The sequence below is a fragment of the Cynocephalus volans genome, chromosome 1 (genome assembly GCF_027409185.1).
Source record: "Cynocephalus volans isolate mCynVol1 chromosome 1, mCynVol1.pri, whole genome shotgun sequence".
Lineage (NCBI taxonomy): Eukaryota > Metazoa > Chordata > Mammalia > Dermoptera > Cynocephalidae > Cynocephalus > Cynocephalus volans.
In genome coordinates this window covers 45,469,899-45,496,832 of record NC_084460.1, presented here as the reverse complement: position 1 = coordinate 45,496,832, position 26,934 = coordinate 45,469,899, and the positions used below count along the sequence as shown (strand labels likewise).

Sequence of the window (26,934 nt, the reverse complement as noted above, 5' to 3'; positions counted from 1 at the left end):
GCGACTGGAATAAACTAAAACCTTATGAAGCGTGGGAAAGGTGATGAATAGATGAGTATCTCCCGGAGAAACATCCAGATTCAACTTTAAAGATTCATAAGTCTTTATTTTTCAGTTCAACCACACAGAGGCCCTATAAGAACCAGAAGACAGACCATCCCCCTTTTCTCGGATTTGGCACGATCTCACCCGCCCCTCTCGCGTCGCGTTTACGTAATTCCGCTTCCGGCGTCTCGCGCAGTCCCGCCATGGCCTCCGTGCTAGTGAGTTGTACTCCTCCTGGGTCTCGGCGGGAACCGGAGGGGCGCGCCCAGAGACAGGACAAGTATTCGGTGCTTTTACCCACTTACAACGAACGCGAAAACCTACCTCTCATCGTGTGGCTGCTGGTGAAAAGCTTCTCCGAGAGGTATCGCACACGGCCGCCCTCCCTGAGTAGTGAGATGAGCTGGCTTCCCCCGCCTGGGTGTCGACAGTTGGCTGCGCGAGGAGCCCTGCCCAGCCTTATTTAGGCTCGCACAGGATCCCTCGGGGAGGAGGCCACCCTGCGAGGAAAGCGGAGGCAGATACCTCTGGGCCTTTCTCCGTGTCCTGGGTTATCTTTTCTGTCCTTAGGTTTTGTGAGACGTTTATTTATCTTCATTATAAAACCATCCCCTTCCCCCGCCCCCATCCTCCGCCTCGCTTTTTTCTTAGAAGGGCTGGCCACCCTTTTACTTGGGAGCGAGGCTGAAAGCCTGACCTTACTCCTCCCTCTAGGTAGTCAGTATCTGCGGCAAGAGCCGGGAGACTAAGCGAGCGCGCTCACTCCCCGCGTCGGTGCCGGTGCTTATGTAAGCGTGAGGTTTGGTCTGTGTGGGTTAGGGAGCTACCGCTGGGCAGAATAACCTTTCTAGAGGGAGAGAGCGGAAGGGCATCTTCGCTGATCACTTATGGATGTTTGGAATGGTTGTTAGAAACTTGGGGGGTGGGGAGAAGGAAGGGTTGGAGTTTGAATTTGGAAGTGTTAACGCAATTTTTTAAAAACGTAGGAAAACCCTATCAATACTAAGTAACTTGTTTTGCGGTTACACAGATGGGATCATGCTGTGAAAATCTTTGAAATTCTCTTGAAAATTGAGTAATGTTCCATATAGCTGTGTTACCATTGGTTTAACCGGGTCGTGTCGTTGAACAGAGAATTTCCAGAGTTTTTGTTTTTGTTTTACGAATGAAAACGGGGACTTTGTTTACACAATATTTTTTTGTCATTTAGAAAAGTGCTTGACATATCGTGAGTGCTCCTTTATTATATGAATGTTGCAGCAAACACACTGATACTTTTGTTAGGGTGCCAGGGATAAAGTCTTAGGAGGTGGAATTGTTAGGTCAACAGAGTTGTGCTTAAAATTGACAGTTATTGCCAAATTTCTCTTTAAAAAAAAAAGTATCAGCTTAGGATTCTCCAGGCTTCAGAGAATGCCTTCCTCTCCACCAACCAGCCAGCCTGAGCATTATTAAACTTACGTTGTTGGAAATACTAATTGGTGAAAACCATTGCTGTTTTGATTGTATCTCTTTGAATAACTATATTCACATATATGGACCTCAGTTTTCAATTTTTATTTTTCCCATTTAGTTGTTTATCTTTTTATTTTGATTTCTGCAAGCTCTTTTCTTTTCTTTTTTAAAGATTAACTCTTGACTTGGTGTTGTCAGCACCAGCCTCTCCCAAGTGAGCTAACCGGCCATCCCTATATAGGGATCCGAACCCGTGGCCTTGGTATTATCAGCACCACACTCTCCCAAGTGAGCCACAGGCCGGCCCTGCAAGCTCTTTTCTAATTAGAGGAATTGACCATCATGTAGGGGTCTTGTTCTGTGTTTGTATTCTGATTTTATGATTTTTTTTGCTCTATAGTTTAATTTTTTATGTAGTGCAATTTAATTTTTAATGATTTCGGGGTGGTTTGTTTTTTAATCAGAATGAAGTTTAATAAAGAGAACAACTATTTTCTTTTCAGACGCAGTCTAATTATTTGAAGTCAGCTCAGCTTGATTGCTTTAAAGTGGTGTGGCTGCTTTGAAGTGAGAGTAATTTTGCTTATGAATGACTCCATTTTGCTTATGAAATATACCTTTTTCTGCACATCTAGTAGAACCATCATCTTACATGTTTTGGCATGTAAAACACTGTGACCAAATTTAAGGCACAGTGGAAGGCTGAAATCATTGTATCTACTCTTGGAAGATAGATAGGCCGAGTTTAGCTTTCTTGTCTTCAGAGTTTGCTGGGGCTGACTTTATTAAGCCTTTAACCCAGGATGTGTTTTCTGGTTGATTTCCTTGCATATGTTTCTTAAAGAGGACCAAGAAGAAACAGAATGTTATATTGTGGGTGTTTGGCTGTGCCTCTTGTTCTTTCTCCTTAACTTTCCTGATAAAGTGAACAAAAAGAATGTCTGTTAAAAAGGGGGATGGGGGAAGACAAGATGGTGATCATATGTACATCCATGTAGTATTTATCTACCAAGTATTGTGTTGGTTTGTTTTTAGAATAGAGACTATCACATGAAGTTAATGGAAAGTAACTGAGAGATGTTAATTCTGAAGCACAGTGAAATCTTTTGTAATTTTACTCTGTGTTTTGTTTTGGTTTTTAATTTTATAGTGTGGCATAATGGGTACAACTATCTGAAATAATGGTTTAAAAGACTATGTCATATTCTTTTTTTTGGTGGCTGGCCAGTAGGGGATCTGAACTCCTGACCTTGGTGTTATAAGGCTGCGCTCTCACCAGCTGAGCTAGCCTGCCAGCCCCCTGTGTCACTATTCTAAACTGGGATTTTTTAAGGGTGAAATTAAATCAGATTTATTCTTGATTGTTACTTAAATTTATTGGAATTAAATTAAAAGGAAGATTTGGTTAGTTACTCAATTTGTGTTTCCACTTAAAGTACTTTTGAAATATTTTATGTAAGATTTGATATTAAGGTCCCACAATTCCATATCCAAAGTTGTAAATAACATTTTATCTGATATTGTATATATATTACTACATGATTTTCTTTTTAACTAAAAAATATGTTTTCTGTGTAAGGATTCTTAATATCTCAGGGACTTTACAATAGCATGTTTCAGCAATATACTGGGTTTGGAGTTAAAGTACTAAATGTTTGACATTTATTTTGTTTGATAATTAAAGTTTTCCTTAGTGACTAATATGGCAATAAATCTTCACTTAAACTGTTGAGGGATTAGTAATTTTAAAATAATTTTTAAAATTGAGAATACTGTCTCCAAACATTAATTAAAAAAATTTTTTTAGTGGAATCAACTATGAAATTATAATCATAGATGATGGAAGCCCAGATGGAACAAGGGATGTTGCTGAACAGTTGGAGAAGATCTATGGGTCAGACAAAATTGTAAGTTACATGAACATTTTTCTGTCATGCGAGTTTTGTTAATGTAGACGAAAGATGAGAAATGAAAAATGCTCAAATTCAGCCTATTTGTCTAGAAACTAAAAAGATAAAGAGCAATTTTTGTACTTGGAATTTAAATGCATTTACATTGTGCTTAAAATTTTATGTATCTTTGATATGCCGAGTCAGTGGTAATTTTACAGCAAAAGAATGAGCCTTTGGATGAACTCTCTTTTTATGACTGACTGCAGATAAGTTTTTTTGAAGGGCAAAATGAAAGCATGGTACTGAATTCACAAAGAATATTATAGACCTGGGTTGCAATTAGTTTGTGGGTCTTAATCTTTCTTGCTACCTTTCTCTGAGTATTCTCAGACTTTCAGTAGAGAATACTGCCTGCAACTAAGAGCTTGTTAAGTGGGAAAGGTGGCTGTTTTCATTTGAAACGTGAATGGCTTTTCACAGCACTTGGCATTTTTATTTTAATCCATACAACAGTCTTGTGGGAGTAGATTGACATTCTGAGTCCTAACCTTCAGATTTTCCACTGTACCTTGAAACCTGTTATTCTTGTATAGGAGTAACAAATACTTTTGTATTCTTGTATAAGCAAATGTAGAGTTTATTTTATTATGGCTTCATGAATTTTATTTTTGATCACTGGTTTGGATTTACAAACATACTCAGGTATGTTAGAAAACACATTATTATCGTTAGGTATTTATTTGAAATTTATATTTGTAAATTATTGTATAGCAGAGTTTCTCAATCTCGACACAATTGACTTTTGGGACTGGATAATTCGGCTAATTCTCTGTTGTGGGGGGACTGTCATGTGCGTTGTAGGAGTTCTAGCAGCATCCCTGGCCTCTATCCACCAGATACCAGTAGCAATACTCCCTCTTCCCCACCAAGTTGGCAACCAAACATGTACCTGGATGTCATCAATTGTCCGTGTGGGGGCAAAATTCTTCCTTTTCCCCAATAGAGAATCACTGGTGTAGAGAAATAAAGTTTTTTGAAGAACCTTTATAGATATTTGCATTTCAAGAAATGATAATTAATTGTCATAAAAAATAGTCACCAGTTCCAAATATTCTTGATTAATCCCAATAATAGAAATAATTTTTACAACTAACTTTACCTATAGGTAAACATCAGTTATAGGAGATCTTGGTTGGTGGGAAGAGTTTAAGGGAGATGTGTTACTCCTATACATATGGTAAATCTGTCCTACACTAAAAATTCTTTCAGTCTGTCTCACAGATGAGTATCTCACAGGGCTGTCACACCTCAAGTCTTCTCTGAAAAATGTAATGTGTGGGAATACAGGAGGAGGTAAAAAGTTGACAGATTTTCAGCCTTCTAGCAGGCACTTTCAGTGATGCTACCTAGGTTCATATTTTTGACCAAAAATTTCCCAATTTTTCTTTTAGAAGCCATGAGCCAAGGCCTCTGATTCACATTTATTATATATAGAATATGCTGCCATTTAATCTGGGAACATCAATCTGACAACATTTTAAATACTTTTGTCATAAAACCTTAGCTTGGGGTACAGTTGATTGATTTTAGAGAATGCCTATTAAATTAACCTTTCAGATTCTAAAAAGACATTGTCCTCAGAGTTCCATTTTTCTATCAGTCCAGTAAAATTCAAAATAATGAGAAAAAATTAGCATTTGTTGTCATGATTTCCTGTAGTACCTGTTCATTTTATTGCCTTTAAATCATTTAAACTAGGAAATGACTTTAAAACTAAAAAAAAAAATAGAAACAAAAAACAAAACCGGAAACAATATCAGGCCATACCAGGGATAGCAGTAACTTGCTTTTAAGTGACATATGTATGTTTAGTTGGGGGAAAAGATGTAGAAAAATTATTAAAATCATCTTAGACTACCATAGAGTATTCAGCACAGCTGTTTTCTCAGCCTTTCAAATTGTCTGAAATGAATGTTTCAGAAAAAAGCCAAGGAAGATATATTTTTTAAAACTGTAGGTGAGGAAACAGACAAGGCGAAGTCATTTTCCAATGGCAGAGGTGGGACCACAGAAAAATTGGGAGCACTTATTTTGAACTGTTAACAATACTGGGCAGAGAGATCAAGATTGTGGAGGACTTCAGCCTTTCTATATTGAATGCTTCTATTATGTTTGGTTTATGTGGTTAGTTTCATCCCCCAACTTAAGATCAGATAAAGTCACCTATATTTTGTCATTATTTTTCACCTTTATTGAGGTATAATTATTAAATAAAATTGTTTATACAGTTTGCCTTCCATATCCCTGGGTTCTGCATCTGTGGATTCAAGCAACTGTGGACTTATGCAATCGTGGATCAAAAATACTCAGGAAAAAAAACCTTGCATTTGTACTCAATATGTACAGACTTTTTTCCTTGTCACTTCTAAACAATACAGTATAACAACTACGTGGCATTTACATTGTATTAGGTATTATAGGTAATCTAGAGATGATTTAAAGTATACTACGGGAGGATGTGCTTCGTTTATATGCAAATACTATGGTATTTTGTGTCAGGGACATGAGCATCCTCAGATTTTTAAAAACTGTTCTGGTAATGTAATACATGTTAACTTTTAAAACATCAAGCTTAACTATACAATTGAGAGATTTAATTGTTTAAAAATATTAAACTTCTGGGGGGGAGGGAGAAGGGAGGGAGGTTTTGGTGATGGGGAGCAATAATCAGCTACAATGTATATCGACAAAATAAAATTAAAAAAAAAAGAAAAAAAAAAATATTAAACTTCTGTCTAACCCCAAATACCAAAATATTATCTCCAGCAAAATCAGTGCTCCAAACAAAAACAGATAATTCATAAAAAAGAACTATAAATGAACAGTAAATGTGAAAAAGTATTGAACCTCACTAATAAATGAAGAATTGCAAAATAGGAGAATGCAATTATCCTTTCTTAGCAGAAGATTTATTTTTCTTTGCTTTTTTTTCCCCCCTTTAAAACACCCAGTAGTTTTTTTTTTTTTTTTTTTAAAGATGACTGGTAAGGGGGTTTCCAGCCCTTGACTTGGTGTTGTCAGCACCACACTCTCCCAAGTGAGCCATGGGCCGGCCCAACCCAGTAGTTTTGAGAGTATGGTAAGACAGGTTCACTCAAATACTATTGATCCTAGTATAGATTGATAGTTTTACTGAAGCATCTTCTGGCAGTAATCTCATGACTCTCGAAAATGTTTAAACTTTTTTTTTTTTTTTTTTTTTTAAAGATGACCGGTAAGGGGATCTTAACCCTTGGCTTGGTGTTGTCAGCACCACGCTCAGCCAGTGAGCTAACCAGCCATCCCTATATAGGATCTGAACCCGTGGCCTTGGTGTTATTAGCACCGCACTCTCCCGAGTGAGCCATGGGCCGGCCCGAAAATATTTAAACTTTTGATTTAATAAGTATAAAGCAGGTTATATAACTGCATATGTAGTATAGTCTCAGTTATGTTTTTAAGTACAATCACATAACTTATTTGGAATATTTTCTACTAATTAACTTTTCTCAAGATTTTCTATAATAAAAATTTTTACGAAGTGTTTGTCAAACAAATTATAGTATCACATGAAGTATTTTATAAGTGGTTGTGGTAAACATACTTAAAATAGTATGTGCCCGGCACTCTTGCAAGCACTTTACATTAATTCACTGCTTGTTCCTCACGACAGCCCTATGAGGGGGGCTCTGTCGTGTTCCTTTATGTGCCCAGGAATCAAACGAAGGCATTGTGGCTCCAGAATCTGCGTTCCTATCTCCGGTGCTATCCTGCCTCACATAGAAAGGGGCTATCAGATTGATGCTAGGAGGAGACAGAAAAGGGTCCAGGAAGGTGGGGAGGTGGAATTCAGGGTCTGAAAGTAAAGCACACGACTATAAGTAGAAACAATTTGAGCCTAACTACATAAGAAATAAATATATTCTTATAAGATGTAAATGTTACCAGTAAAACTCAGGTTACCTTTGATGAGCATTTTCTAATCTGCATCCCAGTCCCTTCCTCAGGGAGTCCCAGGTCAACAGTTTGGTATGTGTGCTTTGTACATATACTTGTGTGTGTGAGCATATATGCAAACTTTTTGTGTGCACATGTGTATGTGTGTACATCTGTAGAATTATGTAGGGTTGTGGGGTTTTTTTGGTTTCTAAACATAAATGCAATTTTCCTGTGTCATTATTACTTCTAATTATATCTTAGAGATCTTTTGTCACCACATTACCTCATTTATGCAACATTGTTTAATTCATGTAAATCTTTGGACATTATGAAAATTATAAGTAATAAAGTTATCTATTAAAAAAAGCTTTTTTAGCTAAAATTTTTATAGAAAATCTCAGGTAAGCTTTAAAAGATTTGCTTTTTAGGGCAAATATCAGATGGGCCAATATTTTATCATCAACTATCAATCACAAAATCAAATAAAATCTGGCAGTGATCTTACAGGTTTTGTTTGATTTTGTCCAGTGTTTTGTAATTATTATTAAGATGATTATGTGGATATCTGTTTCTCCTCCGTATAAGCTCTTATCAGACGGGAATGTATTGTACTCATCTTTGTTCCTCCCCAAGACCTACATGTAGTAAAAAAAAAAAAAAAGTTGAACTTCATTTAGAGATTTGCAGTCAGAGGCAATCTGCTTATATACTGGCAAATGCAGAAGGGAACAAGAAATACACACTAGTGAGTCTACCTGTGCCCCATGCTGCGGAAACCTAGAGTCAGAATCTTGGCATTCTACTTTTTAAGTTTCCAGCCAAAAGAAAACAGCTAAACTATCAAGTCAGGATCCAAATAATGAAGCAAAAAGTTTAGAGAAACTAGGTAATTGACAAACTAAGAGAAAGAAATTAACCTTTTGGTTAGGAATATAACAAGTCATTGGACCAGTAGAGAATGGGATGAGGTCATCGAAGCGGAAAGTCAAGATGATGATGGAGTTGATGGAGGAAGAGTGGTATCAGCATTTAAAATCACAAAGGGAATTGAGAAAACATGGCTGTCAGGTATTCTGAAGAGGTATAGAATAATGAGTTAAATCCTCAGTTTTTTCTAGGAAGGAATAGGTATTGTTTAAAATGATAAATCAAGTAATAGATGTAAAGACATATTTTTTAAAATATGGTGGATGTCATCAGAAAAAGTTTTAAATTTTGCGTGTACAGTTGAGTTAAAGAGTGTTGCTTTCCCTCCAAAGTTCCATTAAACTCTTTGGTTTGTTATCAGATGCTTTTTTTACTTTGGCAAAAAAATGTTAAGTATACCCTGCTTTAAGGGTCTAATAAATGCAGCTATATTTCTATTAAAATGAGTGTGCACTTATATGAATGAAATTTAATATAGGTTTTTATTTGTATTAAAAGGTTGTTTCTTATTCCTACAGGTTCTAAGACCACGAGAGAAAAAGTTGGGACTAGGTAAGTAGAACCTCTAACTCCTTATACCTGCTTCTTGCCTTGGTAAGATTATCTAGTGTGTATTTTCCCAGTTTGGAACAAAGCCAAAATACAGTAACCTCCTATGATGGTTTTTAATGATCTTAATGACATTTAAATGGTTTAACTTGGGTTGCTTGTATCAGTCAGGGTCCACTCAGGAAAAGAGAAACCACTGTAAGTTTTTCAGTATAGGGACTTTAATGCAGAGAGTCTCATCACACAGGAGATGCCACCTATACCTCCCAAAACTGTCTGGAAACCATTTGACAAGTGAACTTGAGAAATATAGTTCCCTACAACATAGCACAGAATAAGAAAGAGCCAGAGAATGGATCCAAGAGCAGACATCTCAGACAAGCCCACCACCTTAGCTGTGAATCTTTGAACATTCTTTAAGTTACAAGTTTAAAAAGTTTTATTTATTTATTTATTTATTTATTTATTTATTTTTTAAAGATGACCAGTAAGGGGATCTTAACCCTTGACTTGGTGTTGTCAGCACCACGCTCAGCCAGTGAGCGAACCGGCCATCCCTATACGGGATCCGAACCCGGGGCCTTGGTGTTATCAGCACCGCACTCTCCCGAGTGAGCCACGGGCTGGCCCAAGTTATTTTTATTTTTATGAAAAAAAGATTTCCCAGATTAAATGTAGGACATTATAGAAAATCTCAGATAAGCTCAGTAATTCTTAGCTAAAACTCTGAATGCCTTTATTTCTGCTGTTGGTTCCAGTTGCTCATGTTGAGAATTGGTATACTTTTAATATAAAATTTGGGGAGCATGGAGAAAGCACAGTTCTTAAAAATTGGAATCTGCTGTCCTAAAGACCATCAATTCCCTGGCATCATCAGATGTTCTGAATCTGGAATGTTCTTTGGGATTTGAAATGACCTGGAAATTGCCATGAAAGCTGCTAAGAATTACTGACCAGTGATATGCCCAAAATTTGTGTATGGTCACTTCTTAACAGTAGAAGTTTACAAAAGCTCAACCTTGCTTATAGATATTTGTGATGGATTGGTGTAGAGAATGCAGGAATCCCCAAATCCTGCTCCTGACCAGTTACCCTAAACTGCCTAGTCCCTGAAGGACTTTTAGGGATGAAGGTGGCTAAGTAATTGCTAGCCGCACCTTTGGTCCCAAATACCAGAGCAGGGGTCTAATGTGTCAGGTTTACAGTGTAGAAGACCCTCAGTGGGTAGCGTTTGTGGAAATGGACTTGGAGTGTTGGGAAGAGCAGAAATGGGAGACTTGTTGGGTAGTGATCCAAGCATCAGAAAGTGGCACCCAAGACTAAGGTGATGGGGGAGAGGAAGGAAGGGATTGAGAGATGTTTTGGATGTAGAATCAATAGTATTTATTTATAATTTAGAAATCGTTAGTAAAGGCAGGACATAAGGAATCATACCTAGACTTGTGGATGGAGTGATCCGGTACTTGGTGCCATTTCCTGGGAGGGGGCCTGTTTACAGGGGCAGGAAATTGAGAGATGGTTTTGGAATGTTATGTTTGAGATTTCTGAAATATCCGAGTGGAGATAACAAGTAGGAAGCTGCTCTTTAAATCTGGAGCTCTGAGAAGAGGTCTGATCTCTTCATTGTCTTAGGTGGACACTAAGGAAGCAGCAATGTAAAGATGGTTTTTTAAACCATGTAAATGATAATTTTTATACAATATAAGACTTCTGTACTGTTCCTTTGCTTAACTGAAATATACGTATGATCTTTTCTATTAAATTGACATCTGAATGGAGGATGGCAGCTGCCTTCTTGATTACATATGTGAACTGTATATACTTAAGAGGAAAAGTTACCGATTTATTAGTACCACTTTTAGAAGACTAATGTTGGCTTTTGGGTGCTAAACAATTTTCTCCTTGTTTAGATGTGTACTTAAGCATTCTGGTGATTTTCTTTAACAGATATAAATATTTTCACTTTTAGGAACTGCATATATTCATGGAATGAAACATGCCACGGGAAACTACATAATTATTATGGATGCTGATCTCTCACACCATGTAAGTAGTGTATTTCTTAATTAACTATTTGTGATCATCTTAGCCTGAATTACTGACTCACTGTTTATTCTTTCTAAATTTCAGCCAAAATTTATTCCTGAATTCATTAGGTAGGTACTATTTCTGATCATTGAAATTATTTACCTTATGTTGGTTCTGAACTTATATTCATTTTTTGTTCTTCATTAGTTAAAAATGCACATGCTATTTTAAGTTTTCTATCAAAAATATAACCAACATACAGATTTGAGACTCATGAATGTAGACTCATGAATATATATGATGTATTTAGGAGCCCTGAGGGATGAATCAACAGATAATTATTTTGTTATCTAAATTCTTTCATACCACAGGAAAAGATGGAAGGTAGTTTCTCTGTTAAATGGAATTAAGCTCTGAATCATTAGAGTAAAACACCATAAACAAATACAGCTCATTCAAAGTAGAAATAGAAAGAAACCACTTAAACATGGTAAAGGTGACTCAGTCTTTATCCAGACATTGTACCAAATAGTGAAATGCTGAATCGTTTCCAATATTCTTTAAGATAGGCATGCCAGCTCTCACTAAATATGGAGGTCTTAAGTAATGAAGTAAGATAAGAATTTAGTTAAATATTGATAAAAGATACAAAATTATATTTATTTGCAGGTGATATAATTATATTCTTAGAAAACCCAAGAGACCACGAGACCTCTGCAAATAAGAATTTGGAAGCTGTTCTGAATGTAAGCTAAATATACAGAAATGAAGTTAGATCATGACATTCCGCTAGTTAGAATACATCAGGGAGTTCCCATTAACACTTGGGAAAAAATCCAGACTTCTTCCCTTGTCTCTCAAACCCCTGTGTGATCTGGCCCCTGCCTTCCTTTCTCACCTCATTGTGCTCTTCCCTTTTGCTTTCCATGCCACAGGCCTACTCCTTTCATTTCTGAGTTCACAGGGCTCTGTGCTCCTTTGCCTGAAATGCTCTTTACCTGCTTCTAATGACCAGCTCCTGCTCAGGCTTTGATCTCTGCATGAAGTCACCTTAGACATTCTCTGCTTCAGTCTCCAATACACAAAAGCCTCTTTGACTTGACAAGGAAAGAACGAGTAGAGTAGAAAATGAGTGAAAAGATACAAACAGGCCCTCTATAGAAGAAATCCAAATGGCTGATAAACATGAGAGGAAATGTTCACCCTAGGATGTCATCAGGGTGAACTAAAATACTTTTAAGTGGGTGTTACTATTTTATTACCCATTAGTTTGTCAAAATTTAAAACATTTAGAGCAGTAACATCCAGTACAAATAATATGGTAAAAATGGACACACTCAAATATTGCTGAAGGAAGTGTGAGTTGCTATAACCTTTTTGAAAAATAATTTCTGGCAGTATCTATTAGGATGAAAAATTCACAAGCTTTGTTTTGGCAATTCCAGCATATTCCATCTTGGGGGATCTAAGCACCAGTATATATATTTATAAGAATGTTTATTGCAGCACTATTTATTGTGGTTATGTTGTTTTGGGGGGGGGGGTTGTTGGACGGACAACCATGGAAACAACCACAGAGGTGTATTAGTTGAATATTCTGCTGAATATTTTTGCAGCTATTAAAAAGAAAAAAAAAGGGACCTGTTGACCTGTAGGGATGTCCATGATTCCATGGTGTGTATCATTAACTGATGAAAAGCAAGTCACAAAATTGTACTTTTCTGTTTTCCAATTTTGTAGACGCAACCAGAAACCCTAGGGGTGTGTGTGTCTTTGAGTTATCTTTCTGTAAACAGAAAGTAGGAAAATTTATAATTTTATTAATGCATTTTTAGATGATTTCATATGGTACAGTCAGCAAATATTACTATTTTGAAGTTTTATTTATTTACTTTTGGCAGCTGGTTGGTAAGGGGATCTGAACCCTTGACCTCGGTATTATCAGCACCATGCTTCAACCAACCAGCCTGCCCTGCTTTGAAGTTCTAAAAATGAATGAAGAAAATACGATCAGGTTTGAAAACCCCACTTTGAAAGGTCCTTCGGTAGATAGTCCATCTGTTTTCTTGGCATTGTGGTTTTTCTCTGCTCCTCTTAAAAGTTCTATTTGTATAGTTCCTTAAAATAACTATTGAAATTTCAGCAGCCTTTTCTAATTTATTTTTTCCACAGAAAGCAAAAGGAGGGGAATTTTGATATTGTTTCTGGAACTCGCTACAAAGGCAATGGAGGTGTATATGGCTGGGATTTGAAAAGAAAAATAATCAGGTATACATATGCTATAATTTCTCTTAGTATAACTACTGGAAATATGTTTATAGCAAATATTTGAATTAAATTACCATGCTGACTTGGGATTTGTGGGATCAGATTATAACTTTCAATAAGTATTCCCAGATAGCCTCTTACCTACAATTTTTCCTATGATTAGAGCATTTTATTTTGAATGTTTTTCCATTAAGGAAAAACCATCATAAACCATTGAGCCTTTGGTAAAAATGGTCTAGTTCAGCAATAGTTATTCTGCTGGATCTTCAGTTTTGATTTAAGTGAACTATTCATCTATATTTTTAGAATAAATAAGTAGGGTTTTTCTCCATATTTATTTTTTATTATTTTAACTAAATAAGTTACTTCATTATTTCAGCTTTTACTAAGCAGCATAAAGTAGTGGGGCTTTGGAGTCAGATAGACCTGGGTTAAAATCCTGTTTGTGTCATTTAATTAACTGTGTTACTTTGTACATTTTACCTTTTCTAAGCTTCACTTTCCTCATCATAAGATGGAAAGAAAACCTACTGTTTCAGTTTTCTGTTACCTTACAACAAACCATCCCAAAGCTTAGTGGCTTAAAGTAACTATCATTTCTTACAGTTCTCTGGATTGGCTGGTGATCCCTCTGCTAGCTTAACCTGGGCTCATTCATGCAGCTTCCTTCAGCCTGAGGGTCAGTTGTACTGGCAATGTCCAAGATGGCCTCCTTTATACTTCCAGCAGTTGGTGCTGGTTGTTGGCTACAGCCTCTCAGTTCTCCTATATGTGGCCTCTTGTCTCCAGAAGGTTAGACCACCTTCCATATATGGCATCCTAAGGGCAACATCCAAGAGTACACAGGTGGAAGCTGCAAGGCCTCTTGAATCCTAGGCTCTGGGCTCACACACTGTCAATTTTTTGGTCAAAGCATCCCATAATCAAGAGGTAGGGAAAAAGAATACATCTCTTGATGGAAGGCCCACAAAGAATTTTTGATATTTAATACACCTCGTTTACTTTCCAGACTATTTGGGAAGATGAGGTTGTGTTCCTATCTGTAAAGGATATATAGAGGATAATAACATAACTTTAGAAATCCTTACTAATATTAATATTTTTTTTATCATCTACTTCATTCCTGTTGGAAATTCTGTTAAGTTCATCTCACTTCTGCCTCTTAACTGGAACCATGGGCAAATCAGTTAGAACATTTAAGAGCCTTAATCTTTATCTAACCTCTTCATTTCTGTGAACATTGGTTTTCAATCCTTTTGAACATTAGAACCACAAAGGGAGAAAATTATACACAACCACCCCTATTTGTCCTCCCTTCCCACTACACACACACTGTAGACCATTTGAATGAGGATTTCCAGAAGTGGGCCAAAAGCATCAGTTTTTTCCCCACATGATTCTATTGCACAGCCAAGGTTGAGAAAAACAAATGACTAATCTCCAAGGTCTCTCCAAATTTGGTCATTCAGCTATTATTTAAAATTAGGGAGTCCCAATCAGAGACACATTACAACGTTTCAGTTGTGTCATTTAGCTGTGTCTGTTACTAGTTATATCTGCACTGCCTTAGAGTATAAACTCTAGATCTCATTAATATGGTCCAGAACTAGAATTTGAACCCAATCCTGTCTGAGTCTTGTTGCGTTTTAACGAAAAGACCCCAGTTTAAAAATTGGATTGTCTGGTTAGTTCAGTTGGTTAGAGCGCAGCCTTGTAATACCAAGGTCCAGGGTTTGGTTTCCCTGTACCGGCCAGCCACCAAAAAAAAGAAGAAGAGTAAAAATACATTAATGCAGATACATATGTATATTCCTTTGCTTAAATCCATTTTGGGGGGTAAACTATATCCTGGAATTTTTAAATAGCTGTTAGCAAATTGAAGGGAAAAATGTTTTTGTAAGCCACCATCCCTAATAATAGCTATTCCTAGTAATTGATATTCCCTAACCATGTTATTTGTATAAAGATAATCATTCTTAGGGAGGGCCTTGGCTTTGGAGAGGAAAACTGTTCTCTCAAGTTTGCCCCAGAAAACTTTTCTGAATCCAGGCACACTAAAATAGCTGCAATACAGAAGTTTCTTTCTCCAGGCACTTGACATCTTTTTGAAATGTTAACAATAACCCATTAGTCACTAATAGCTTGTAATTGATTGATACTCATTTGTGTTTGAAGCAGTTTCCCTAAAGTCATTGTTATGGACTGAATGTTTGTGTTTCACCAAAATTCATATGTTGAAGCCCTAACCCCCAATGTGTAGGTATTTGGAGGCAGAGCCCTTTGGGAGGTAATTAGGTTTAGATGAGGTGATGGGGGTGGGGCCCCCTGAGGGGATTAGTGCCCTCATGAGCAGAGACCTGAGGGTTTGCACTCTCTTTCCTTCAGCTCTATATGAGGACACAGCAAGAATCTGTAAGCCAGGAAGAAGGCACTTAATGGGAACTGAATCTGCTAGCACCTTGTTCTTGGATTTCTCATCCTCCCAAACTGTGAAAAATAAACTTTTGTGCTTTAAGCTGCCCTACGATATTTTGCTATAGCAGGCAAGCAAACTAAGGGTCATGGAATGAACTTTTGGTTATTTTGAGAGATCACCAAAACCACTTCCCACTTGGCACCCTTTTTAAAAAAAAAAAAGAAAGAAAAAAACATTTTAATGCTGTGTGACAGACATTCATAATTTCAAATAACAACTGTTGTTAAAGGATGAGTTGTATTATGTTTTCTTAATTACCTAAAATTTTTGGAAGGATGGTTGTTTTATAGTTCCTCTCTAAATTTCACTTTCAAATAGAAATCTGAAAAATGAGTATCAGATCTCCTTTTACTGACTAAAAATTTTTGTTCTAGAGAACATTTTTGTGAGATTAGTGTTGCATTTATGAAATTAGTGTAGCACTTTTAGCACTCTGCTCTTGAATATGTTTCTCTTGTTTATAAATTGTATTTTATAAAGAAAATCTTATTGTTTTATTTGGCAGTCGTGGGGCCAATTTTATAACTCAGATTTTGCTGAGACCAGGAGCATCTGATTTAACAGGAAGTTTCAGGTACAGTGAAAATCTCTGTTATTTATATCTTCTTGCCTAAATTTCTTGCATTGCAATGGCTATTTTAAAGAAATATTTTTTATTTCCACCCTGTTTTTGTTCTGGAATGCAAAAAAAGGTGGACTGAAATTCCTCAGATGCTGCTAATGAAGCCTAAACATCTTCTGAAGGAGAAATATGCTTTTTAAAAGTTGGAGGCAGGGCTTAGGTTAATGTGCAGTATTAGGGCTCAACTGCTCATTTGGAATGTTGCTTTCATTGATAATGTGCTCCAAAGAACAGCACATATTCCAGTAATTTTCTGCAGTTTCGATGACTACTTATAGCATGGTCCATAGAAAAGTTTTAAATATTTAATCTTTTTTTTTTTTTGATGGCTGGCCAGGATCCAAACCCCTGACCTTAGTATTGCAATGCCATGCTCTAACCAACTGAGATAACCCCCAAGACCAAAGACCCAAATCTTTAATATTTATATAGAGGTTTTTCAGTTACCTTGTTCTCCACATGTTTAAAAACAATTTCCGTCACTTACTTGGACTGAAGCTTTGGTTCCTAGGGTTTTTTATGTTTGTTTCTCTCTCTCTCTCTGTTTGTGTGTGTGTGTGTTTAATTTTAGATTTGCTACAGTGGATGTGAGCTCCTTTGTTTGACGATACCCAATGACTAAACATTGCCAGATTTTTTATAATCTCTGAAAATATAAAATGACGGTTCATCTACTTTAAGGCCCAAAACCCCACGCGTTACTTACTTTATGTTACTTGATATTTCCTTTTTTCCAGTAAATAATGTTGATTTTTAGGTCCTTCACTTAATGCAGGAAAATCCAATATGCATGCATTGAAACAATACACTGTACCCCACAACTAAGTACAAGTAAATGTTAAGATTTTAAAAATCTAGATCATTAGTTGTCAGAATTCTCACACACACATACAATAGGAGCTGCCTGTTGAAGCTCAAATAAAAAGGGAAGTGAAGCCTCTCTAGAACTAAAAAGTAAACTGATTAGAAAATAGAACTTGGTATATAAAAGAGAGAGGGTTCCTACAAATACATCCGTTCATTTCCACACTAAGGCAAAGGAATCATGTGTGATCTGATTTAGGTCTCTTATTGCCATGTACAAACAATGCAGAGAGTAGTGGCACTCACAAAACCTCTATAATGGAAATGGCCAGTGTGGATTTCACAGGCCACAGTTGCAATGGTTTTGAACGGGCCTACGGTAGCTCCATGGGTTGCATAGATAGATGGAGGCTGTGAAGAAAAACACAACAGAGAGAGTAAGGGAGTGAGGGTGCCTCACTGCCACCAGAACCACATTGGGATTAGTGGAGGGGATGACGAGGGAGAACAGCCTGAGAGTTATGGATTTCATTTAGTGAGAGTAGTGATTGTGGGTGTGTTCTGTGCAAATGATAGCAACCAAACACAAAACTGAGCCCATTAATTTCACAGTTTTTTAAATAGTTCAAGCTCATTGTCTTCTCATAAGAGTAGTGGTTTATTAAATATACACATTAAAGTTCTACTTGTTATTAGACAAAGTTCATTGTTACTAGATCCCTAGATTTAGGAAGCAGGTGCCTTTTACAAAATAAAAGGAATCCTCAAAAGACTACAGTCTGACACAGTCATTTAATAGCAAAGACCACCTGGATCTTAATCCTATTCGTGGGATCATATGGCTTCATATAGTTTTGAAGATATTGTGCGGAGAGTGGGGGAGGGTGGCAGTGAAGAGAAATAAATGTCTTAGAAAGTGACTGTTGAAGGGAATAAAGTGACTCTTGGGGGAAGGAATTAAATAGCACAATCCCATTCTTAAAGGTAATGCTGAAACACTGTTCCATCGCTGTCACAATCTTAATCCTCTCTCCTCTACTTTACATCATTCAACATACTATATATCTGTAGTTTTTAGTTCTAAACTGCTAAAATCCCAAAATATAAAAAGGTGCCTGAAACACAGTATGTTGCTCAATGAATATTTGTTATTGAATAAATACTACTACTACGACTACGATCACATTCTCTTCTCTTCATATTTATTCCAAACTTACCCCCCCTTTGAATTCTTATGGACTCTGTGTGGATAAAGGAGTGCACACACTAAGCTCTCTCTGGTTCTTCTAAGGCCTGTCTGTTTTCTTATACCCACTTAAAAGTCAAAAGGTAGGGTAGCCTCAGATAAAGTCTGAGAATAAATTATGGGTTCCAGTGAAACCCTTGGGCATTTTAAGTCTAGGTGGCCTTAACTTTGAAGAGAACAAAGTTACAACAAACTGCCTCTCCTAGCTTTGAGTAAAAATTACTGCTTTCCTACCTACTGAGACTCTTGATTTTTTTTTTTTTAAATCTCTGACTCTGAAAACGAGGAGCTCCCTGCTACTCAGATTTACTGAAGAAAGTGATTAAGTTCCTCCACAGGACTTCCCAGCTACTATCTTACTTTGAAAATCTGGTGAGCTGTGCATTTGGCCTGCAATCCATCTAAAGTTAGGCTGTACATTTGCCCACTATAAGTGTCTACCTGTGACCTCAATTTGTAATAGCTGAATTCCACCAGGATTGTCTCTATCCCATGATGCCTAGTTCCTGTCTTAACCTTGTTTAACCAAGCTCATCCTAGAGGGACTTAGTTTATCTCAGGGAATTCATTAAGTAAATCTTGGGAGACAGAAGTTCGTTGTAGACATTTACAGGGAAATGCCTGTTCCTTGCTGGGTTATTTCTTGTCATCTAATGTAAACTGTTGCTTCATCATCATCTGTCAACTCTATGGTTTCAATATTTGGAACAGTTTCTCCTCTTTCAACTTGAAAAGTTTCAAATTTTAAGGAAATTTAAAAGCTAAAAATAATGGGTGGTTCTGCATCAAATGATTCATTTTACCACATTTTGATATTTTCTGATTGTATGATAGGAAGATAATTCTCTAAAAGATACTGAGAATTCATTTTCAAAATTATTGCAAATTTTTAGCAAATATTTAACAATTCAAATACTCACAATTTAGCAAATATTTCATGGCCTTTTCTTGTTTAGGACAAATGTATCATATTCATCAACTGTGAGAACTTTTCTGTATACCAATGGCTAGTGAAAGTGTTAGACTTTATAAATACCAGTGAACTTTTGAAAGGTCAAGATATGTGTAGGCAAGTGTATTTACTGAGATGTTCATATATATTCAAATTTCTTACAGATTATACCGAAAAGAAGTTCTCCAGAAATTAATAGAAAAATGTGTTTCTAAAGGCTATGTCTTCCAGATGGAGATGATCGTTCGGGCAAGACAGTTGAATTATACTATTGGTGAGGTATGCAACTAATACCAAAGTCTGTTGTATTTCTCATAAAGGAACAGTAAAGTTTAGACTTCTTGAAATAAAAAGTTTAACTTTCATAACTACTAAATTAATGTTGAGGGCTTCCAGTTGTTTAGAATGTGCAAGTACTAAAGCAAAAATTCAAGTCTCTTTCAAGTTAGTACGTTCGACCTACCAAGATTTAAAACATTGACAAAAGGAAGCATTCCCTTTTAAATAATCAAGTTACTGGTACTTTCTCCATCCTAGCGTGTCCTTCTGACCTGTCATCATTATGGGATGAGTCTCTTTTCTGCTTCTCCTCTTGCTATAGCCAATAGCCACAATACTTTAAAGAATGATGATTCTTATGTGTCCATTTCTATGAGTAAATGGAAATGACCAGGAATTATAGAGCAAGGGGTTGGGGGTATATGTAACATTTAGGACTGGCTAGTGAGCTCTTAGGGAAGACTCTCCTCACTTAACACTAAAACTCATTCAGAGCAAGAAAACAGCTACCCTAGAATGCCACTTTTCTTGTGGAAGTTGGAAGATTTTTAACTTAATGCTAAAACACAATGATAACTAAATTGGACAAACTACTGAGAAAACTAAGTGAAGGACTATTGTACTTCTGGAGTATAATTTTTCTTTGAAATACAGCCTGGAACCAGAGTAAACCAACATAATTAGGGTTAGTGCTTTTCTAACAGTTGTAGAGTTTGTTCATATGACCTATTTTAGATAATAAAATGCATGTTTAATTGTGAAGACTTGGAAATAGACACAGTTGATTTAAGAACCCCCAAATTCTAAACTTACTTGAAGGACTGTTTATAAGACTAGTCCTCTTTTATTATATTAGTAATGGTTGTATACCTGCTTCCTTTCTAATTTTTTGGAAGACCGACTTTAACGTATATATTTTTTTTTTTAACTAGGTTCCAATATCATTTGTGGATCGTGTTTATGGTGAATCCAAGTTAGGAGGAAATGAAATAGTCTCTTTCTTGAAAGGATTATTGACTCTCTTTGCTACTACATAAAGAAAGTTATTCAGTACTTATCATGTTTATTTCAATTTAAACATAAAAGAAGCCTGATTACTGATTTTTATAAAATGTACTCTTAGAACATAAACCATAAGGTAAGGTACATTTCATGCAAATCTTCTTTCTGAAGAAACTCTATTTTATGTTTCAAATTAAATAATCTTAAAGTTACTGGTTTAATGAGCAATGTTTTAAATTTTCATTTACATTTTGCTGTATTAAGACCTATAAATAAATGTATATGGGGTTTTTTGCATAAAATATTGCTGCTTTCATTAGAGTATGTGAATGCAGAATTTCTTACATGAGGAAGAATTTGAAGTATTTTTTATAAAAACTGGATTCATAGCTCTTTATACCGAATAGATGTCAAAAGTAAGAGGAATGTTAATTGTATTCGTGAAATATATATGGCTGTTCCTATCTGAATTGGAAAAGAAATGTACAGTTTTGCCCTTTCCCTAAAAATGTATCTCAAATTTCTTAAACCAGATCAAACAATACACTTAGAGCAGACTTTTGGAGTAGGATTCTTTTCAGCTGTTGAATTGATGAAGCATTTTATCTATTAAAGCAAGCCTATTTAAAATATGTATTGTGAATTGGAAAACAGCTTAGCAGCAGCTGATTACATAGCTTTTCTCTTTTGAGCAATAACCTCTATCAGTAAGGAAAAATATTGATGACATTGAGGCACAAACTTAGCTGCTATAGTAACTTTTAAACATCTTACTGAATTTCTTATAAAGATTTTCCCCCCCAAAGTATTTGTTTTCATATTATTTCAAGATCTTCAACAAACCTTACATCTTTACTAATATGACAAAAATCTCTTCTCCTAGTTCTTCTAAAAGTGTTCTGCCAGTTAAAATACAGATTATGTTGTTTAATAAAGCCAGGGCAAATATTCTGTATACCTACCTTCTCAAAAGTAGGTATTTCAAAAAAGATCAATTTCTAACTGTAGCATAGCTTTTGGAGCTTGCAATATCTGTTAAAATTTAAGTTAAGAACATACTTACAGCAGGTAAACTTAAGATCAAGTTGACTTTCCTTTGCAAGTAAAAAGAAGAGGTATCTCTAAATTAATTAATGATCATATTTAGTGAACAATTTTCCTAATTACTACATTTTCCTGGCTTAATTTGGCTGAAGAGATTGAAAGCCTGATTTATTTGAATTTCTCTCACAGATCATACCAAAAATGAATACAAGACTGTCATTTTGAACACTAAAATTTTCTCCCCACTCCCATAGTTGAACCCTTAGTACACATTCCAGTAGGGGCTACTACTATCTTATTTTCCTTTTGCCCAGCGCCGTTCAGCTGGCCCACTAGGGACCTACCTTCCTTGGGGAAGTGACTTCTCTCCTCATTAATAACTACAAAATTTATCAGTGCTCTTGACGTAAAATTAGTTATAAGCTAAGATAATAGAAATGTAATATTCTCAGTTGTTTGGAGCGTTCAGAATCTAATCTCTTTAACCTAAACCCAAAGTTAAGTTTTGAGCATCAAGTATGTGGAGTAGAAATTAAGTAATCACCTTAGAGAACCCACTATAAAGTAGAGAATGGTAGCCTTCTCATACCTCTCTTAAAGTAAATAACTTTTGCCTTTTTAATCTTTACAGTTCATATTCCCACAATTATTATAACACTATCACTATTGGAATTTACAGTAAAGAATATTTGAGCAGTGAAGACTCTCACCATTTGGATGTTGTTTAGAAAAGAATCTGGACTATTTAGATCCATTTTTGTAGTAAATCTAGTGACTTAAGCACTGTAAAATCCTTTTAAACATTTACATCTGAATCCAGCATCCCTTTTTGCTTTGTAAATGAATCCAAGGATGAAATCCAGATGTTTTCCCTTTGTATTTGTACTATCACTGTATGAAATCTAAGTGTATCTAAAGAAAACTAAACTTAAGATAAATTTACTTTTATTTCATATTAGCATTTGCCTGTCTTCTGCAGTGAGTAATTAGATTCATCTTTAGTCTTCTGAATCAAATGTTTTGCCACCCCCCCCCCTTTTTTGTTTTACAACTTTTTTCAGCTATTGTTTTCCCTTGAAACACTGATTTGGTTTTTAAAGATGTATGTTAATGGAATACTGTGTTGGATGAAAGCCAATGTGTTAGAATTGTTAACCAAAGTCTTAGAGATTGGGCTACATGTAACCACAATTTATACATACTTGCAGTTAAGTCAGCTCTTTCGGGATGTTAAGTACGGTTTGAAACTATTTTGACTTGAAATTTAAAGAAACAGTAAAAGGTGTACTTACAGATCCCATGTTAAGAAAACAGGCTTGGTTAATCCTTCACGATTACTTTTCAATACGTTTGACCAATGGTGCACTATAAAAGTTGGGTTCAGAAATGTTGAGGAGATAATGTATTGGTATTGACCTAAATTTACAAAGCAAAGTTTGTTCATATGCTGTCTTACACTATCCAGATTGTGGGAGCACCAGAAGTTACTGTCCCTAGGACTGCAAAGTGTGGTTAATAACGATCTTGTGGAGGCCCATTGGCAACATAACTTCTCATCCTTAGGCTTCACCAGCCCAGTAGCCTCAAAACACCCGGGAGCCCATTTGTTTCCTTCATACCAAAGAGAAGAGTCTGTCACTGTGTCTTGGAAGAATGTCGAGTCCCCAGGCAAGAGCGAACCTTGTGTAAAACACAGCCCCTGCCCACCGAGTACCCCACCCCACCAGGCAGCACTCAGGCATCCATGGGGTTGTCTCATCTCAAGGCCGTGTGTGAAGCACGAGGCCCTCACACCTCATTTAAGGCAGGAGGCGTCAGGCTCGACCTGTCAGATATCCCTGCCCATTCCCGCTGCTGCCCAGCTGGTGAGAGTGCGGGCCTCCAAGCACGTGGAGCCGCCCAGGGCCGGCCCGCACACCCCTCCCGCCAGATGTAGTCCAGGCCCAGCGGGGCCCGCGCAGGGATCCCCAGCATGGCCACCTGACTGAGTGCTGGGCGTGCTGCGGCCCGCTGCTTCTGCCTCCGCCGCCAGCGCTGCGGCCAGAGGAAGGCGCCCGCCCAGCACACGGACCCCGGGAGCGCACTGCGGCCATTATCCGCGGCGCCTCCTAGTGGGTCAATGGCAAATCCTCTGGGTTCTCGCGAGAGCTCCCCCTCAGTGGGGATTATATAATTTCCCTTAGGCGGGGGTGGGGTGCTGGGGGCACCCTCCCTCAGGAAAAGTTAGGTGCAAGCAGAGGTAGGAGTAAGAGAGTTGTCCCTGGGGTGCACGAGGATGAGGAGTACTGTCCCCCACTATCCCTCCTACTTAGCTGGACAATGAGTCCTCTTATGCTAATGAGGTACTTACGTCACTTCCGCTCTTTCTCGGCCGCCATTTTGGCTAGGGCAGGTTCGGGGACTTGGTCCGAGGCGCTTGTATTGTCTGCTGAGGGGAGACGCGGGATCAGCCCCCTCCCCCGCCCGTTGCCGCTGCCGCCTCCGCCGGCCCGGTCTCCCCTCCGCCGCCCGCCGGGATCCATGAGCTGAACTCCCACCCCCCCCCCGGCCGCCGCCATCTTGTGCCCCCTCCCCCTCCCGCAGGCAGCGCTAAGGGGGATTTTGGCGTCTCCTCAGACACAGCTCCCTCTCTCGGTCCCCGCTGCTGAGGAGCGAGAGGAGCGCGGCCGCCGCCGCCCGCCTGCCCGCGCTGGTGAAGCCGCCTCTCCCACACCCTCGGTCTCCTCCCTCCGCCCCTCCTTTGTCTGCACTGCTCGACGACGACGCCGCCGCCCGCCGCTCTGCTGCGCCCGCCGCGCCCCCCGGCAGCAGCCGCGGCCGCGGCGCGAGCCGGAGCCCGCCGAGCCGGAGCGCGACGAGGCCCCGGGCGCGCCCTCCCCGCCCTCGCCACCGCCGTGCCGCCGCCATCCGCCCGCCGCCGCCGCCGCCGCCGCCGCCCGGCCCCCGAGCACGCCGGCCCCGCGCGCGCCTCGAGGCCGAGTCAAGGTAAGCCCCGGCGCCGCCGCGCGCGGACCCGCGGCCCTGCCCTGCCTCCGACCCTCGGTCCGCGCCGCTGCCCGCCCAGCCCGGCCTCGCAGGCGCGGGGCGCATTGTTGTCCGCGTTGCCATCCTCCAACCCTACACACGCGCCTTTGCACACTCCGGTACCGACGGGCCGCCTATCCCGGCGCGGACCGCTACCCGCTCTCTGCTCCGGGGGTCCGGGCGCCTCTTCCTGCAGCCCGAACCCCTTCTCCGCTCCGCGAGCCCGCCGAGGCCAGCAACCAGCCTGGCCACCCAGAGCTTTTGCAGCTAATGGCATCTCCCCCCATCCCGCCCCCAGCCAGATCCGAGCTTCTCCCATCCCTGGAACTAATCTCTTCCGCACCCCCCCCCCACCTCGCCAAACGAGCCCCCCACGCACACCCCCAATGCCTGCAAGGAGCCTTCTGCCAGGTGTGCCCACCCTTTGCTGGGGGAGGGGGGACTAGGTTGGGGAGCGGGGAGCATGCATGGTACAGAGCGAAAGTCTGCCTCCCCAATGTAATCCTTCCTCCCCAACATGCCAGCTTCCCTCCTATCCTGACCACAGTCCACCACCACCCCGTTTTCTCAGTCTCAGTTGCCTGGTCAGCACGACCTCTTATGAACATTCAGAGCCCCAACTTTGCAGTAAGATGGTAGAAATGGAAATTCAGCAAGCTGCGAAGAAAAAAAAAATGCAATGAATGGGGAGTACTTCTGTAAGCACCCTCATATTCACCTCTTCTTTCCTCTGGGCTGCCCGTCTGCCTTACCTCCCCGCCCCCCAACCTGGATGCCTGTCTACAGGAAAAGGCGCGATTGCTTCTCTTCCTCTTCTGTCCAATACCAGCCTCTAAGGTCTAATATCCTTTTTAGCCACACACACACACACACACACCCACACTAAGTCTTGTTGATGTTCTTGCATTCATCAGTTCCTCTGGACAGTTCTTGCCATAACCCCATTTCACAGACAAAGGCTTAGGAGGGAAAAAGAACCAACTGTTATCCTCTGTTTGCCATTTTAATGCTGTCCATCCCCACAGACCCAGTTCTCCCCGATCCTTCTTCTGCCTGTCTTGAACCTTCAAAATGAGGGAGGGGGGTGGAATCTCTTGGATAGCTTGATACAGCTTCTTTATAAATCTGCATTGTTGCTTCTGGTTTATGACCATGAAGAAAATACCAGCCCCCACCCAAAATGCACCGCAGCCAAGTCGGCTAAAGGCGATGAGTGTTGGAGTCAGTAGGGGGCGCATTCTCTGCACTGGGTAAGGCTGCAGAGGGGGGAAGGGCCCCAGAGCTAGAACAGGATGTGCTTCACAGCGCCTTCTACAGACCATGGGGAAATGGTCCCAGCAAGACACACTCGCACTCTTAGTTGGTGAGCTGACAGCAACATGGCGAAGGATTAAGTGAGTCAAGAGCAGTGATTTTATTTCTTTTAAAGAATATACCCTGCATTTTAGAACTTTTGTCTTTTTGCTTTTTCAGAACTGTTGACCCTCAGACATTCCACATTTGTTCTTGACGAGTCACCTTGGCACATCCTTGGTTCACAGATTCCCTTTCTCTGGAATTCTTCCACCTTCAGCATTTAATGACAAATTCAAAATCTTTCCAAAGGCAGGTGGTAAAGGGGAAGGTTTAAAACCTGAGAGTTAACCGGTTTGGGGCATTGCCGATTAACTCCCATCTTTATAGCCCAAATCTTTCCAAGTCTTGAAGAGTTAAAAATCATTCTTGAGGGATGCTAGATTTTTGTGGGTTAGTAATTTTCGTAAGCATGTAGATGGGTGTCATGATTTGCAAAGCCTTGTTGGTAAACATCAAGCCTATGTTGAGTTCTTCATTGTCAAACTCAACAGAGTTGAATGTAAAATTTTGTTTCCTTCCAACTTTGGACTTGTAATTGCCATTCATTATCTCAGTAGCCAACCATCTTTGCAAAAATGTTGACACCAGTCTTCTGTGAGCACCCACCTCCTTAGGGTGTGTTGACTTCTATAGATTTTACTCCTCTTGTTATTTCCATAGGTGTGAGATGCACAATGCGAAACCTAGGCCCCAGCTTTTGCACCATGATGCACAGGGTTGTACTTTTTGTACTGAACTGATAGGTGGCCTAGTGGTTATGCCCTGTACTACCATTTTGAGGATCTGGACACCGTTTCCTGCCTTGCTCTTTGGACCACATTGTCAATTCACACCGGTGGGTATATTCATTTTGGAGGGTGGGAACTGCGGCAACAGGGAATCCAGAGACTACTTCCTCCTTGGTCACCACCAAAGCCAACACTTCCAAAGTTTCAGCCTAGCCACATTCCTCAAGGAAATGGTTAGAGCTGGTTGCAGTAGTGGATT

At 39.1% G+C, this 26,934-nt stretch overlaps 2 protein-coding genes across 4 annotated transcripts in view; both read left to right on the top strand.

Moving 5' to 3' along the window:
* Positions 1-248: 248 nt before the first annotated feature.
* DPM1 (dolichyl-phosphate mannosyltransferase subunit 1, catalytic) lies at positions 249-22,449 on the top strand. Of its 2 annotated transcripts, XM_063099085.1 has the most exons (9): positions 249-409; positions 3,308-3,407; positions 8,816-8,849; positions 10,816-10,892; positions 10,977-11,002; positions 13,047-13,142; positions 16,124-16,192; positions 19,407-19,521; positions 20,454-22,448. In XM_063099085.1, exons 1-9 carry the CDS (start codon positions 249-251, stop codon positions 20,556-20,558), a joined length of 783 nt encoding a protein of 260 aa, XP_062955155.1. In that variant the 3' UTR covers positions 20,559-22,448. The 2 variants fall into 2 exon arrangements, with proteins under 2 accessions (XP_062955155.1, XP_062955165.1); XM_063099095.1 differs by lacking the exon at positions 16,124-16,192 and having other exon boundaries at positions 20,454-22,449.
* A 2,037-nt stretch (positions 22,450-24,486) lies between these two features.
* The window catches only part of ADNP (activity dependent neuroprotector homeobox), a 29,665-nt gene continuing 27,217 nt past the window's right edge, over positions 24,487-26,934 (top strand). Inside the window, exons 1-2 of one of the 2 annotated variants that reach the window (XM_063107996.1) lie at positions 24,503-24,552; positions 26,608-26,782. The gene's annotated coding sequence lies outside the window, so the exon portion shown is untranslated. Of the gene's footprint in view, positions 24,553-26,607; positions 26,783-26,934 lie in introns of both variants that reach the window. The other variant, XM_063108005.1, reaches the window with a different exon arrangement.